Source organism: Solea solea, chromosome 3 (genome assembly GCF_958295425.1).
Source record: "Solea solea chromosome 3, fSolSol10.1, whole genome shotgun sequence".
NCBI lineage: Eukaryota > Metazoa > Chordata > Actinopteri > Pleuronectiformes > Soleidae > Solea > Solea solea.
Genome location: NC_081136.1, coordinates 37,209,141 through 37,224,945, shown reverse-complemented (window position 1 = coordinate 37,224,945; position 15,805 = coordinate 37,209,141). Strand labels below are relative to the sequence as shown.

At 42.2% G+C, this 15,805-nt stretch overlaps 2 protein-coding genes across 7 annotated transcripts; one reads left to right on the top strand and one right to left on the bottom strand.

The window, feature by feature from the left end:
* Nucleotide 1: 1 nt before the first annotated feature.
* On the bottom strand, nucleotides 2-4,811 carry gnsa (glucosamine (N-acetyl)-6-sulfatase a). The gene is given in 15 exon segments (XM_058623610.1): nucleotides 2-558; nucleotides 916-1,076; nucleotides 1,322-1,432; nucleotides 1,506-1,619; nucleotides 1,766-1,867; nucleotides 1,953-2,056; nucleotides 2,155-2,223; nucleotides 2,226-2,272; nucleotides 2,381-2,463; nucleotides 2,538-2,705; nucleotides 2,786-2,884; nucleotides 3,159-3,224; nucleotides 3,317-3,523; nucleotides 3,690-3,749; nucleotides 4,565-4,811. Coding segments are annotated over 15 exon segments (1,566 nt in total). The 5' UTR covers nucleotides 4,718-4,811; the 3' UTR covers nucleotides 2-536.
* Nucleotides 4,812-5,136: 325 nt separating this feature from the next.
* On the top strand, nucleotides 5,137-15,543 carry tbc1d30 (TBC1 domain family, member 30). Of its 6 annotated transcripts, none has more exons than XM_058623593.1 (15): nucleotides 5,137-5,779; nucleotides 5,991-6,155; nucleotides 8,847-8,908; nucleotides 8,981-9,046; nucleotides 9,136-9,261; nucleotides 9,397-9,582; nucleotides 9,761-9,830; nucleotides 11,316-11,414; nucleotides 11,528-11,696; nucleotides 12,057-12,162; nucleotides 12,285-12,391; nucleotides 12,484-12,623; nucleotides 13,013-13,219; nucleotides 13,336-13,422; nucleotides 14,001-15,543. In XM_058623593.1, exons 1-15 carry the CDS (start codon nucleotides 5,332-5,334, stop codon nucleotides 15,182-15,184), a joined length of 3,222 nt encoding a protein of 1,073 aa, XP_058479576.1. In that variant the 5' UTR covers nucleotides 5,137-5,331; the 3' UTR covers nucleotides 15,185-15,543. The 6 variants fall into 6 exon arrangements, with proteins under 6 accessions (XP_058479576.1, XP_058479575.1, XP_058479577.1 ...); XM_058623592.1 differs by having other exon boundaries at nucleotides 5,140-5,779; nucleotides 12,481-12,623; XM_058623596.1 differs by lacking the exon at nucleotides 5,137-5,779 and adding an exon at nucleotides 7,399-7,764 and having other exon boundaries at nucleotides 6,067-6,155; nucleotides 12,481-12,623.
* Nucleotides 15,544-15,805: the final 262 nt, after the last annotated feature.

Here is a 15,805-nt window from a genome sequence, read left to right as displayed (position 1 = left end):
CTAATGTTAATGTTTTTATTCAGAGGAAGAAAAAGACAAACGACATCAACAGAACACAAGGAAACAGTGAATCTTTAAATCACAATTCATTCAAAACGAACATTTCTTTAGTGCATTTAACTCAAACTGTACATGGAAATGAACTGGAAACACAACAACAATTCATTCATTCATTCATTCATAAAACTATGATGGAAATGTTTGTTTAGACCAATAATATCAGGTAAAACCACTTTGATTTTTCACTTTTACTTAGAATAATTTATGTATTAAAAGTAAAAATGGATGAATGAATGATGAATTTCCACTTCCAAAAAAACAATGATCTGGTGAAAAGATACATTTTCATGGAAACTTTCCTAAAAATTGTAGAAGTTGAAATAAACAGAACAATAATACTGTCATGTGACTCTTCATCCATTCATCCTGAAAAAAGTGAGTGACAACATTTCATCATGTTTGTCGGAGTAATCTGCGTAATCTGTGGCGGTGGAACATCTGACCAGGATCAAATTTAAACCTGAGGAAACGCAGGATTAACACAGATTCACTTTAAACCTGAGGAAACACAGGATTAACACGGATTCACTTTATATCTGAGGAAACACAGGATTAACACAGATTAACTTTATACCTGAGGAAACACAGGATTAACACAGATTCACTTTAAACCTGAGGAAGCACAGGATTAACACAGATTCACTTTAAACCTGAGGAAACTCGGGATTAACACAGATTCACTTTAAATCCTGTGTTTCCTCTGGTTTAAATTTAATCTGATTATTAACTGAAAAAACATTAATATTGTAGTTCTGAGTGTTTTATTGCCTCATGATATGATGTGTAATTGATGTTTGTGACATGTTATTATACCAGGATTATTTGTAATCTCACCACGCTCAGACTTGGACTGACCTGGAGTCGTAAACACCGGGCGTCCGACACGAGTGTCCGGAGCACGACTGAAGCATCATGAGCCGCTGGTTCATCTTCTCCAGAAAGTCTCGTCCCACAGAGTCGGCCATGTTTTTCAGCTGGTGAGGATCAGCTGTGACGTTGTAAACCTCGACAAACACCTGCAGGGGGCGTGTGAGAGCAGCTTTTAGTTTGATGTTCTGTTTATTATAATGAAGATGTAAATATCTACAGACGACAAAAACGCACACACACACACACACACACACTATCATGTCACGTCATTCATGATATGACCAACAGATGGCACCAAAGTCAAACTTTGTCGAAATGTGTCTTATTTTCATCCGGAAAAATCTCTGGCAGGCTCCTCCCACATTGACAGTAGGAGGCGCCCTCTCTTTACCTGGTTGTCATCAAACTCGCAGTACTACAGGTTGGCAGAGGGGGCGACAGTTCGCACACAGGCGTACGTGTTGTTATACGCGTCTTCACACACACAGTCTGGAAAACACTCCTGACAACAACAGAACATCATTTAAAGTGATTATTTTGAAATATTTCACTCTGATGTTTTTGTCTGTTCTCACCGACACTCCGGGACCCAGCAGGGGGCAGACTGGGTCACGCACGTCACTTTCCTCTCCTTCATACTCCACCAGGAAGTCTGTTCTCCAGCTGCTGCTGTTCATCATCCTCCCCTCCTGTTCACACACACACACACACACACACGAACATCAGGAACATCTAAACGAGGGGGGCGGAGCCTGGGTTGAGCTATGGACTCAGTTTTCTTCTCCATCAGTGATAGAACACACTGTGTGTGTGTGTGTTACAGTAGTTGTCTCACCATCACAGGAAGGAAGGACATTCCGTCCATTTGTGTCTTGTTGACATTGATTCCAGCGATGTCCAGGATCGTTGGACCCAAGTCGACATTGACCACGAGCATCTGACGACAAGTAACTCAAACAAACACGTGTGTGTGTGTCTGTGTCTCTGTGTCTCTGTGTGTGTGTGTGTGTGTGTGTGTGTACCTGGCTGGTCTGGTTGGGTTTAATATTTGGTCCTCGGACCATGAGAGGAATTCTGATGTCAAAGTCATAAAGTTGTCTTTTATCCACAGGAAGAGAAAACTGACCTGAAACAAATACAAAGTTACTTTTCTACATTTCATTCATTCATTCATTTATTCATGTTGTGATTGAATCATGGTTTCATAACAAAGAGTTGAGTTACCCGTGTGATAACCGTTATCTGAGGTAAAGAAGATGTAAGTGTTGTCCAGTTCACCTCTGACCTCTAAGTCTTCACCAGTTTCTCCACCAGATCATCCACTGACAGCAGAGTCTGCCACCTACAGGTCAAGATGGGCAACAGCAACACATCTGCTGTGACCTTTCAGTTTATAATAAGTGTTTAAAACACAGAAGGAGCAGAGATGAAGGAGGTGAAGAAGACTGACCGTCTCCTGAAGACATTATCCAGAAACTGAAGTGACGAGTTGGACATGGGAGTTTTAGCCTGTCTGATGAGCCAGTGTTTGTCCTGAGGACACAGTGAGAACTAATGATTAACGAACATTAACTAACACTATGATTCCACTCAGGGAAATGTCCCACCTTGCCGTGGACGTTGAAGCTCGGCAGCCTCGGAGCTCGGGTTCGGTTGAAGACGTTCTGATACTGAGGAGCTGCCGTCCACGGAGAGTGAGGTGCGGGCGTGGAAACCATCATGAAGAACGGCCGGTAACTGGATTTATACTGAAGGAAATCCAGAGACGCGTTGGCCTGTCAACCGGAGAGAAAATAGATTTTAAATTAGATTGGTGTGATTTTGTGAATCATATGTGAAGTGTGTGTTTTCTGACCAGCACGTCGGTCAGATAATCTCGGCCGTAATCCGCTCCGTGTTTCTCAGGCTTCCCGTTCACTGACAGCGTGTAGTTGTAATATTTAGAGTTTTTCTCCTGAAAAACAAACAGTGAGTGTATTTATTCATCAGGTATTCATCACTATGACGCCACTGTTAAAGGCTCATTCTGTCATTTTAGCTGACAAGCTTTTAAATGTTTGATTTGATGAACAGTTGATTTTTCCATTGTAGTTTGAGGATATTCTGATTGAATATGTTGAGATTAAAATGGTCCAGTTTGTTTTGTCTTGAACTGATGTGTTAATATCGTTCTGATTAAAATCAGGTTTTTAAACATCACATAAGGATTTCCTTAGTCCTAGACTCACCAGTCCGACCCAATAGCTCCAGCCTGGAGGAACGTGCTTCAATCCTCCAGCCTCCGAGTGTCCGTACTGAAACACACACACACTCACAGAGTCAAACACACACACACTCACAGAGTCAAACACACACACACACACGCAGACTTGTGCAGACAGTAAACCTGGTTGAGATATTTCCCAGCAAAGAAAGTCTGGTATTGTGCGGCGTGTTTGAGAACGGCGGGAAAAGTGTGAGCCTCGTCGCTCTGTTGCCACGCTCTGCTGCTGCAGTTTCCCTCTAACGTGTTGTTGGTGACGCGGTGGTTGTGTGGATATTTCCCCGTCAGGATGCTGGCTCGACTGGGACAGCACAGGGGGCTGGCAACAAACTGAGGGAAAGAAAACGCCTCTAAAAACACAAATCCAGCTTCATTTGAATGATCTGAGATGAAGGTGACGTATGATTTAATTTTAACTGGAATATTCTAAACTTCATGTCACACTGGATCAGAGACTGAATCAGAGACTGGATCAGTGAATAAAGACGATACTCACTGCGTTTAAGAACGAGATTCCTGCTTCACCGATCAGTTTTCTTGTCTTGTTCAGTGGAGACTGGAGGGAAAAGATCATCTGATATGAGACTAATTTAATCATGTTTTTGTTTCAACCACAAACACATTCTGTGACTTTATTTAGACAAAGATCTTTAGTGAGATTTGTTTAGTAGGTTTGGCATCGAGTTAAAAATCTTAATAAACACCTAAGACGCCCAAAGATCAAAAAATATGTCATACATTAAATAATGAAAAATATATATAAAGTCACTGCTAATGCAAAGATATTTAAATCTTTGAATTAGCAGTAAAGAGAAAATATTGAATTGACTAAAAATGTCTTGGATTGAATTAATAACAAACTAAAATGTGCTGCACCTGACACTAAAGTCATTCTTTCTAAAAATGACTTTTAACGAAAGAATGAAGTGTCAGTAAACAACACATTCCTCAGTTTGGTCACTATTTTTAAATGAGACCTAGAACTTTAATAAAGCAACAGTTGTGTTAAGTGTTATTTAAAGAAGAATCAACAGACTTAATGATTTACTGCCTATGAAGATGTTAATTCAAAGCTACATTTTTAAAATATAATCAATATTGTGTCCGTTCGGAGCCATATAAATATGATAAGACAAAAAAAAAACTTTGACCGAATAATTGAACATGACTAATCACTGTATGTGAAGATCAAATGAACTATTGTAAAGATGACGGTCTACATGGGTTATTAGAATCTAAATTGTTGTTTTTGTCAATGGGGTTTGGTTACAATAAAGTTACTGTGTGTCTACAGTGGAGCAGGTGATTCAATATCGTAACAGCATCAACAAATATGAATATATATATATATATATATATGAATAAACTGACCAGTCCGTTCATAGTGAAGTCCAGATCATCAGTGAGGATCATAATAATGTTCGGTTTCCAGGAGGATTGAGATAAATCTCCACTACTCACGTTCACGAACATTAGAAAGAAACTTAATTTAAAAGTCCAACGACAAACGCGACGTAACAACATATTTATTTTAATGTTATTTATAAAACTCCGACGTCTGCGTCACAAGCTGTGACAAAGTAAACAACTGTCATACTTCCTGTTTTCAATAAAGTTTATTTAAAAAATAAAAACTCGGCCGGGTGCCGGGTGTGCTGTGAAAGCGCGAAGTAGTTTTCTTTTATTATTTTTCACATTAAAGCAAATGTTTATGTTTATTTTTAGTTTTATGTTGATTTATCTTGAAACAATTTAAATAAATATAAAAGTTTTATAAGAGAACTACTTCCTGTTTCCTGTGAGCCTTGTTCTCAAACCTGAACGCTGATTGGTTGATCTCTTTCTAGCTGCGCTGTGATTGGTCCACAGCTCCTGACAGAGTGGACTGAACCAAACTGCTTCAGACAGGGAGGTGTTCTACCTTTGTGGAGAAGAATGAACTCTTCCTGAAGTTTTTTTTCTCAGAAACTTTATTGATCATTTCAGTCAGTTTAAAAAAACAAACAAAAAAAAACTTTATTGATTGTTCCGGGAGTTTTTCGTGTTCAGGAAAACTTTGTTCCGTTGGTTATTCCGTGTCTAAAAATGCCGTGTTCCTAACAAACAAACACGGTTCTTTTCCGTGAGTTTGATGGAAAATGTCGTCGCAGTTTAAAGTGAACGAACTTTTACAAGTTGACATATGTGACGTGTTCACCGGAGAAAACTTTGACAACTTTGAGCCCAAACATCAGGACGATTTCTGCGGCTTTGAGCGCTGGACCGAGTCACCGTCAGAACCGTCACCAGCTCCGGCTCGCCCCGGTTCTGTGACCCAGGAGAGCGGCACCATGAGCGGACACTGCAGTGACACTGAGTCCCGCTGTGACGGACTCTCCGCGGCCAGGTCCGCCATACTAGACTGCCTCCTGGTGGAACTGTATGAGACGTGCAGCAGCAGGAGAACCCTGGACAGCTGGGACAGCTCAACCGAAGCTTCCGGTTCTGATGCGTTTCTGGGCCGAAGCAACTGCGGCTCTAGTTTCCTGCAGGAGCTTCAGCTGAAACACACCCGGAGGCTGCAGGTGAACTACCTGCAACAGAAGGGTGAGCGCGTGTGTGTGTGTGTGTGTGCGCGTGCGTGCGTTCTCTGTGTGTGTTCAGTGTGTGTGTGTGTGTGTGGGTTAGGGTGTATGTGAGAGAGAGAGTCACAGGCTGTATAATGTGTCAATGTGTAATTATTTTAGTGGACAAGCCGCCAATGATTATTATTATTATCATTCTCATAATAATAATATTTATTATCATTATGTTTTAGCTCCAGAGGAGCTGCAGTCGATCATCCAGGAGGTGAAATATCGTACAAGTCTTCAGTCGGCCAAACTGATTCGTCAGCTGAGGAGACGAGACCGTCTTTGTCACAAACTACAGAAGAACTATGACATCATCACAGCGTGTCTTCAAGCTGTCTCTCAAAAACGACGTAAGAACACACACACACACACACATCATGATTTAAAATAACTATACAAATAATAAATGTCATCCCTCTGATATACACAAGGATGAAAATAAAACAGGTTGATAGTCTCAGGAAAATGTGGATAAAAAACCAAAAGAGAAAGGTTTAGTTTCCTCTAAAGTCTACTGTAGTTTGATGACACGTGGAAAAATAAATGCTTAGTCATGGGTTGATCTCTCGCGTGACTTTCCACAAATATTATTCTGCAAAAAAAACACAAAGCAAACATGTTTGAGGTCAGAGTTAATGCTGTCATGATCTTTACCTGCTGCATCATAGAGTTAATGCTGTGTCATGGTCTACAGTTGTAGGGTTAATGTTGTGTCATGGTCTACAGTTGTAGGGTTAATGCTGTGTCATGGTCTACAGTTGTAGGGTTAATGCTGTGTCATGGTCTACAGTTGCAGGGTTAATGCTGTGTCATGATCTTTACCTGCTGTATCATAGGGTTAATGCTGTGTCATGGTCTACAGTTGTAGGGTTAATGCTGTGTCATGGTCTACAGTTGTAGGGTTAATGCTGTGTCATGGTCTACAGTTGCAGGGTTAATGCTGTGTCATGATCTTTACCTGCTGTATCATAGAGTTAATGCTGTGTCATGGTCTGCAGTTGTAGGGTTAATGCTGTCTCATGGTCCACAGTTGTAGGGTTAATGCTGTGTCATGATCTTTACCTGCTTTATCATAGAGTTAATGCTGTGTCATGGTCTACAGTTGTAGGGTTAATGATGTGTCATGGTCTACAGTTGTAGGGTTAATGCTGTGGCATGGTCTATAGTTGTAGGTAAAGACTTGTCTGTTAAAAATGTTGTTTTGAAGTTTAGCGCCACCTTGTGTTATTGTTAAACCAGAAAGAAAAGCCTGACTGTCGCCACCTATTGGATGTTACCAGCTGTCAATCACAGTCCCTCCCCAAGCTGTGTGAAGCACGTCTTCAGAACTAGGCGGAGCACAAATAAACCAGTGTAGTCGCCCCCTGTTGTCCATTGAGGAGAATACAGTTGAGAAAGTGTCCTCCTCCTCATCCCTTCATCCTCCTCCCTCTCTCCTCTCTCCTCTCTCCTCTCCCCTCCTCCCTCTCTCCTCTTCCTGGTGACGCTGCTGGAGCAGAGGATGATGAAGATGATGAAGCTGCACTGATCGTCTCCTCTTCTGCTTTATCTTCTGAAATCATTTTCTGAAAATGAGTCTGAATATTTTCGCAGCGTCATCACCGAGGATGAGCTGAAACAGGAATCGGCACCGGAAGTGATCTGACACATCATTTTCTTCGTCTTAAACGCCGGAAATCATTTCTTCATTTTCTGACAAATACTGAAGAAAAATTGAATATGAGATGATCACTGTGATCGGATTGTGATCGGACTGTGATCGAACTGTGGTCGGACTGTGATCGGACTGTGTGTGGGTGATGCGGCAGGAGCGGCTCTCCGCCGGCAGGAGGCCGAGATCGGGCCTCCGTCAGCGGCAGCAAGCAGCGGGAGGAGTCGGTAACATCATCAGTAACGTGCTGAAGAAACGGAACGGGATTTCCAGGAGCGCGCCCCGGCTGCTGTGCACGTTAGAACCAGGTGATCCGCCACGTGCACGCGCACGGTCCGAACCGATGATCCGGTTTTTATATTGAATAAGTAGTTTATGAAGTGTTCTTTGAAACGTGATCCGTTGATTTATTTTCAAATGTTTCTGTGTCATGAGCTCAGCCTTCAGTGTGTATGTGCAGCGCGCACGGTGCTCGTGGGTTGTGGAATAATCTGTGACCGGAAATGGGCGTGTTTTTCCGCGTTAATCTCTGAAAGCGAAATAAAGCGACGCTGCTGCAGAATGATGGAGCGGAGCAGAAGAACAGACGAGGAACGTTCAGGTTAAAGTCACATTTTGTCCTTTATTCAGACTCTGAAAAGTGTCTACACTGTGGAAGGAAGAGGAGGAGGAGGAGGAAGAAGAAGAGGAGGGGGAGGAGGGGAAATGGCCGCAGGTTGTGGACACAAACTTGTCCGCACATTTCCTCCTAACTTCACTTCTAAATGAAATGTCCTCCTCCTCTTCTTCCTCCTCTTCAAAGATTAGAGGTCAGGTGTCAAACCACAAAAGAAGTTTGAGTTCAGCGAAAAAGAGATTTTTCCACGGAAGTGAATTCAGCACCAGGAAGTGGACAGCGACTGCAAATAGGATTTAAAGTAAACTGATTCAAATTTGCGTAAAAGGAAAGTCTTTATTCTTATTCTTATTATTATTATTATTGTTGTTATTGTTATTTTTTATTATTATCATTATCATGATTCAGTTACTAAACTCATTTTTCAAGTTCAAAGTTTCTGATTAAAGTGACTTTTACAGACACAGATCTTTTATTATTTTGTTTATCATTATTATCATGTTTATTATTATTGTTGTTATTATTATTATTGTTATTGTGGTGCTAGGGTGAATAAACTCACGTTTTCCTGTTTAACACAAACTGATCAACGAGATCATGATTTTACAACTTTGTTTTCTGTCCAGGATGTTGTTTGGTTATTATGGTCTGCTCATGTTTTTTTCAGTTGTACAGACAGACGTGACATTTAATGACTTCACTCATGAAACTACACGTTTCCCCTGAACTGAATTTAAAAACTCACACTCAAACTAAACCACTGTTTGTTTTAAGGTGTTGACACCAGGTTGAAGTTCACCATTGAACCGTCGCTGGGAAAGAACGGATTCCAGCAGGTGAGTTAATCCCCGTCACTTGTGCTGGATTAAACAGATGAATGAATGAAACGTGTGTTTTGTGTCGCGCAGTGGTACGATGCCCTGAAAGCTGTGGCCAGACTTCATACTGGGATTCCAAAGGAATGGAGGAAGAGGGTTTGTAACTTTCTTTTTTATTGAGTGAAAGAACAAACCTTGTTCTTCTTAAAAGAAAATTAAATATTTGTGAATGTCACTGTGCTCAGGTTTGGCTCACACTCGCTGACCAGTACCTTCACACCATCTCCATCGACTGGGAAAAGACACTTCGCTTTGCCTTTAATGAGCGCAGCAACCCGGACGACGACTCCCTCGGCGTCCAAATCGTCAAGGTAACCAGAAAACAGGATCCAGAGATTGAATCTGAATATTGATCAGGATCTATCGTAGATAAATCTTCGTCTGTCCTGTATTTTGTGATTTAAAAAAAATTTTTTTTTTAAAAAATTCTTCCTCCTCACGTCCAGGACCTGCACAGGACTGGATGCAGTTCTTACTGTGGCCAGGAGGGGGAGCAGGACCGAGTGGTGCTGAAGAGGGTGTTGTTGGCGTTTGCTCGCTGGAATAAAAGTGTGGGTTATTGTCAAGGTTTTAACGTCCTGGCTGCATTAATACTGGAGGTGACGGAGGGAGACGAGAGTGACGCACTGAAGGTACGACGACAACAACAACAACAACAACAACAACACACAATAACTGACAACGTCCTGACTGCTTTAATACTGGAGGTGACAGGAGTTACAATGTGACACATGTCAACACAAAACGACACACACACAGTAACAGTTGTAACAAGTGAATGAACTTTGATGAAACCTTTTTTGTTTTCAGGTGATGATTTACCTGATTGACAAAGTTCTGCCTGAAAGTTATTTTGCCAACAACCTACGAGCTTTGTCAGGTAAACACACACGCACACACACACGCACGCACACACACACACGCGCACACACACACACGCTGATCTGAGAATACTGTGTCACAAACCAAGATGTGTGTGTGTGTCCACGTTCATGTGTTCACCAAACACAAAGTGTGGTCAATGAGATTTAAACAGTTATGATCAGGACAACAAACATGAACATAAAAATCAACAACAACAAGGACACGTGGTATTAACACGACATTTCAGCAGAAGTTAGAAAAGTTCTTCATAAAGTTTACATTTAGATAAACACGACAGTTCAAATAAACCCATGCTGCTTACATTTCAAATGGTTACTGTATCGTCTCATGTTATATCATATTTAGCACAAGGTGATTCAAAGTGCTTTACATAAAATAAAATGAAAATACAACAATTCAACATATAGCATCTGGGACAAAATACAGAAGTAGCACAAGTACAGCATGTAACAATGACAGGCTTAAATGAAAAGGATATCAATTCTATACAATTGACCATGCAGGAAATAAATGAAAGCTATCCCATCGATTTGCATACCAATCAGTTGATAATTGTGATGAATATCACTTTCTAACATCACTACTAGGGCTGCCAAATGATCAAATATGGAGAATTTCACATAAATTGCAGTGAAACAATAATGCCATTTTAATTATGTTCATATGAATGTTACTTATTAATGTTAGGGCTTTGGTTGCATTAATAGGTCCACATAACTGATTAGTTTAAAACAAAAACCATCAAGAAATCAATTGGTAGATTATTGTCTACATATATGTTGTCCCTTTGATGGAGGATTTATATAACATGATGATGCTGAAATACTTCATTTTCTTTGTCACTTACGCATTCACCCTGTCTGCAATATTCTGCCACGCCACACCCCTCGCTTTATTGATTGCCGCGGTATTGCCCTTCTTTGGGATTATGTGGCTGTAATCCTCATATACCTCCATGAGGAGGGTTTGCTCCGCTGCGGAGAACATCTCTGCACGTTCTTTTCTCTTGCTTTTCGGCATCTTTCACAGTTTCCGCGCTCGACTAGAATGGGCTTTTTATTTTCCCTGTGGGCGTGCACAAGTTGAGGCTTAACAGGTGAGGCTTGACTAAGAGTCAGGTGGAGCCAGCTGATTTCACTTGGAGCTAGATTGGGAGGTGGAGCTTAGTCAAGCTTCAAGCTTACACCTAAGTCTGGCAATTGTTAGCTACGCTGATGGAATACCCCCCTGCTCTTTGTTGTTGTTGTTTGTTTGTTGGTCTTCAGTGGACATGTTCACAGATGTTATTGATTCTCAGCTCGTTGTTGTTTGTTTGTCTTCAGTGGACATGTTCACAGATGTTATTGATTCTCAGCTCTTTGTTGTTGTTGTTTGTTTGTTTGTTTGTCTTCAGTGGACATGTTCACAGATGTTATTGATTCTCAGCTCTTTGTTGTTGTTGTTTTGTTGTTTGTTTGTTTGTTTGTTTGTTTGTCTTCAGTGGACATGGCCGTGTTTCGGGACCTGCTGCGTCTCAAACTTCCCAGACTTTCCCAGCATCTCCATCACCTTCAAAAAGCAGCAAACAGAGAAGCTGGAGGTAAAAAGCTTTTCTCAGGTTTGATGAAGGTTCTCATGTTGAACCTCAGTAATAATCCAGGGGGCGCTGTGTGTGTGTGTGTGTGTGTGTGTGTGTGTGTGTGTGTGTTTCAGGCAGTTACGAGCCTCCTCTCACTAACGTGTTCACCATGCAGTGGTTCCTCACCATGTTTGCCACCTGCCTGCCTTCGTCTACAGTTCTCAAGATCTGGGACTCGGTCTTCTTTGAAGGTTCTGAGATTCTGTTTCGCGTCGCTCTCGCTATCTGGGAGCGACTGGGAGAGTACGTTCTTCTTATTATTATTATTATTATTGTTATTGTTATTATTATTATTATTATTATTATTATTATTCCTATTATTCTTATTCTTATCATTACTATTATTATTATTATTATTATTTTTGTTCTTAATATTATTATTATTGTTCTTTAGTTTGACATTGTCTTCTACATCATCTCTACCATGGGTCTCTCATGTGTCTGATGTCTCTCATGTCTCATATGCATCTCATGTCTCTGATGTCTCATGTATCACTCATGTGTCTCAGGAGGATCGAGTACTGTCCCACAGCAGATGACTTCTACAGTACCATGGGTCTCTCATGTGTCTCATGTCTCTGATGTCTCTCTCATGTGTCTCAGGAGGATCGAGTACTGTCCCACAGCAGATGACTTCTACAGTACCATGGGTTGTTTGACTCAGGAAATGTTAGAGAAGAACCTCGTTGATCCAGGTGAACTCATGCAGGTACGAGAAGAAAGAAACACTGATCATGTTGTTACATTTACATTTGTTCTGTTGTTACATTCTCTCCTCTCCCCTCGTGTCCTCTCCTGCCTCCTTGTCCCTGGTGTCTCCTCTGCTCTCAGGAAGTGTATTCCATGGCGGTGTTTCCTTTCCCTCAGTTGTCTGAGCTCAGAGAGAAATACACATACAACATCACTCCATTCCCCACATCTGTCAAATCCAATGGAAGGTGAGTTTGTTTCACTCTTTAATTTGTCTCACACACACACAGATGATGATGATGATGATGATGATGATGATGATGATGTGTGGTTACAGCAGTGGTGTGGGCAGCTGGGAAAGTGATGATGATGATGCTGACATGGATGATGAAGACTCTGTGGTCACTGCTCTCGGGTGTTTGGGGCCACTGGGAGGTTTACTGGCCCCAGAGCTGCAGAGATACCACAGACACCTGCGAGGTGACACACACGCACACTCTGAGTCTAATCTGCTAATCTGTTTCCTCCAGAGAGTCTAATCTCTGTTCACCTGTTTCCTTCAGTCTAATCTCCTCGTCTTCCTCGTCCTCATAGTCTCTGACTCACAGGAGTCAGTGAATTATTTGTATTATTATTATTGTTATTGTCGTCATTATTATTATTATTATTATTATTATTATTGTCATTATTGTTGTTGTTAACAGATTGAAATGTCTGACTGGTATGATAAGAGAATCAAATTTATTATCATTATTATTATTATTATTATTATTATTATTATTACAACAATAGTTATTGTTGTCAACAGATTTAAAGAATCACTGATAAGTGAAGGAAAGAAAGTCACTTCAATGTTTCTTTGTTTTCAGACCAGAGAACAGAGCAGGGAAACTTCACACAGCTGAGCCCGGGCGCAGTGGGAGGAGCAGGGGGAGGGGCCAGGGCGGAGCATCAAGCTGCCATCAACAGTATGATGATGGAGAGAATGAGCACCGACATCTATGCCTTAAAGAAACAGTACACTCGTATCAAGAGACGACAGCAGCAACAGGCCATGCAACTGTACATACGCACAGGTAACAACTACACACACACACACACACACACACAGGTAACCTGCAGAGACACAAAGATAACACTGTTACATGTTTGATGATGATGATGAGGATGATGAGGATGATGTGACTTGTAGGACTTGGACGTGAAGTTCCCATGAGTGCAGGACTTCTTCAGGAACAGATGGACAAACCCAGGAACAGTTCTGACCGATACTCTGATGGTATTGATGAGAAAATATCTCAACCTGGCTTTTTATAATCAATAATCAAGGAGCATCTTTTCTTCTGGTCGTGATCTTCTGGTTGTGATCTCTGGTCGTGATCTCTGGGTTAGGGTTCTTCTGGTCGTGATCTTCTGGTCGTGATCTCTGGTCGTGATCTTTGGGTTAGGGTTCTTCTGGTCGTGATCTCTGGGTTAGGGTTCTTCTGGTCGTGATCTCTGGTTGTGATCTTCTCTTCTTATGTGTGCAAACTTCTTTAAATGACCTTAATAACAAACTCTTCCTTTTCCATGGTTACATGAGTGATTGAGTGATTGAGTGATTGAGTGATTGATTGAGTGATTGAGTGAGTGAGTGGTTGTTTGGTCTGGACTGGTGACCCCACCTTTCACCCTATATCAGCTGGGATTGGCTCCACCCCCTGACCCTCCAGTAACAGATACAGTTAACCCGCGGATCTCTTATCACATATTTATTTAATAGAATTGAATCTTACATATTTTTTTATCTTCCTCCTCCCCCTTCTTTTTGTCTCCTCCTCCTCCTTCTTTTTGTCTCCTCTTTCTCCTTCTGTCCAGAAAAATGTCCTGCAACTCGTGTCCTCGCCTCTCAGCTCAACCCGTCCAGTGCCGTCATCAACCACCTGCTGCTGGGTCGTAAACCACGTAGCAGACCCACATCCACCAGTCACAGCTCCCCCTGCAGGCAGCACTGGGGATCACTGCCCTCCCACAGCAGCAGACCTCCAGGAAACGACAGCAGCGAGTCTGGGTCACCGTGGCGAGCTCATGTCCGGGTTCATCGCAGGAACGTAGCCCGGGCTCGAGCTCAGCTGGGATTTGAAGATTCAGAGGAAAGAGAGGATGAAGGTGAAGAGGAAAACAAGAGGAACGATGATGATGATCAGAATAAAGACGAGAGTGATGTCACCGTTTCTCCTTCGTCTGATCCTTCTGTTACTGGTTCAGTTTGTGAAGAAGCTCCTCAAGTTTCTGATGAAACAAACACAGCACAAGTTTCACAGGTTGTGGTGAAATTAGAGAACGAGTTGAAGCCAGAAACACAACCTTCAGTCCCTGAACCTCCAGCTCATTCAGTCCCTGAACCTCCAGCTCCTTCAGCTGCCGATGTTCCTGCAGCTCCTCCAGCTGCCGATGTTCCTGCAGCTCCTCCAGCTGCCGATGTTTCAGCAGGTGAAGATGCTGTAGATCTTCCTGCAGGTGAAGATGGATGTGGTCCTTCAGTTCCTCCTCCTTCTTCAAACAGGCACAAAGAGTCAGACTCCTCAGCTTCCAAGAGAAACACCACCTCTTCACCTCCATCACTCCACCTCTCCGCCGCCTGCATGCCTTCTTCTTCCTCCTCCTCCTCAATCCTGAGTTCATCTCTCTCTCCTGTCCCCACATCACTTCCTTCTGGCTCCGTCTCTCCAACACCAGACCCTACCTCCTTCCTCCCTCTCTCGCTTCCTGCTTCCTCCACCTTTTATAAAACCTCCTGTCCCTCCACTCCCTCTCTCTGCTCCATCTCCTTATCCTCTAAATCTCTCATCTCCTCCTCCCCGTCCACGCCGGTGTTAAGCTCCACCTCCTCCACTCCCAAACAGCAGCAGCTCTTCTCTCCGTTCCCAAGCGTGAAACATCCCAGAAAGTCGCCGGCAGCGAGAAACCTCGGTCTGTACGGACCTACGTCCAGAACTCCCACCGTCCACTTCCCTCAGCTGAGCCGCAGTAGAGCGGCCGGAACCACGGACAGGAGATGATCTGTCTGTGCCACACTGCCCCCTGCTGGTCAACAAAACAACTCTCTCATAGAAAACAAGTTCACAAACATTAAAGGTGTAGTTCAGGGGAAGTCATAGTGTGAGCTGACTGTGCTGCGAGAGCCCCCTGCTGGTGACAACAGTGTATGACAGTATCTCATATAATCACACTTCCCTGTGGACCCTAACCCTGGAGTATGAATGAAATTAGTATGTATGAAGTTCTTTACTTTGTGGTCTATGCAGCTTCTTATTGACCATGATGATGATGTGTGCTGATTATGTATGAAGACAAACTGTCCAGTTGTGTTTCTAAGCCAAGTATTAAACCACTACACAATAAAGTAAATATACCTGTGTATGTGTGTCTGTCATAAAAATGAAGCACATTTTCTTTCCTTGTTCACGTTGTTAATGTTTTTTCTCAGCTGTTGAACAATGAACAAGCAACATGTTGCTGTTTTTTCACAGTAAATCCCTTTATATAATACTGAAAAGAGCTGATGAAGGAAATAATCAAAAGAATTTCTTTATTTTTTGGTCAAATGTTTACTTCTACAAATGACCTGCAGGGGGCAGAGGTTAGTGCTGTCTTCGTCTAATCTGCCACAGAAGAAAAGG

Coding starts and splice junctions, on each gene's coding strand:
- tbc1d30 (XM_058623592.1), top strand. CDS start 5,332: ATGTCGTCGCAGTTTAAAGTGAACGAACTTTTACAAGTTGACATATGT. Junction 9,262..9,396: donor TCGGCGTCCAAATCGTCAAG/GTAACCAGAAAA, acceptor CCTCACGTCCAG/GACCTGCACAGGACTGGATG. Junction 13,423..14,000: donor TTCTGACCGATACTCTGATG/GTATTGATGAGA, acceptor CCTTCTGTCCAG/AAAAATGTCCTGCAACTCGT.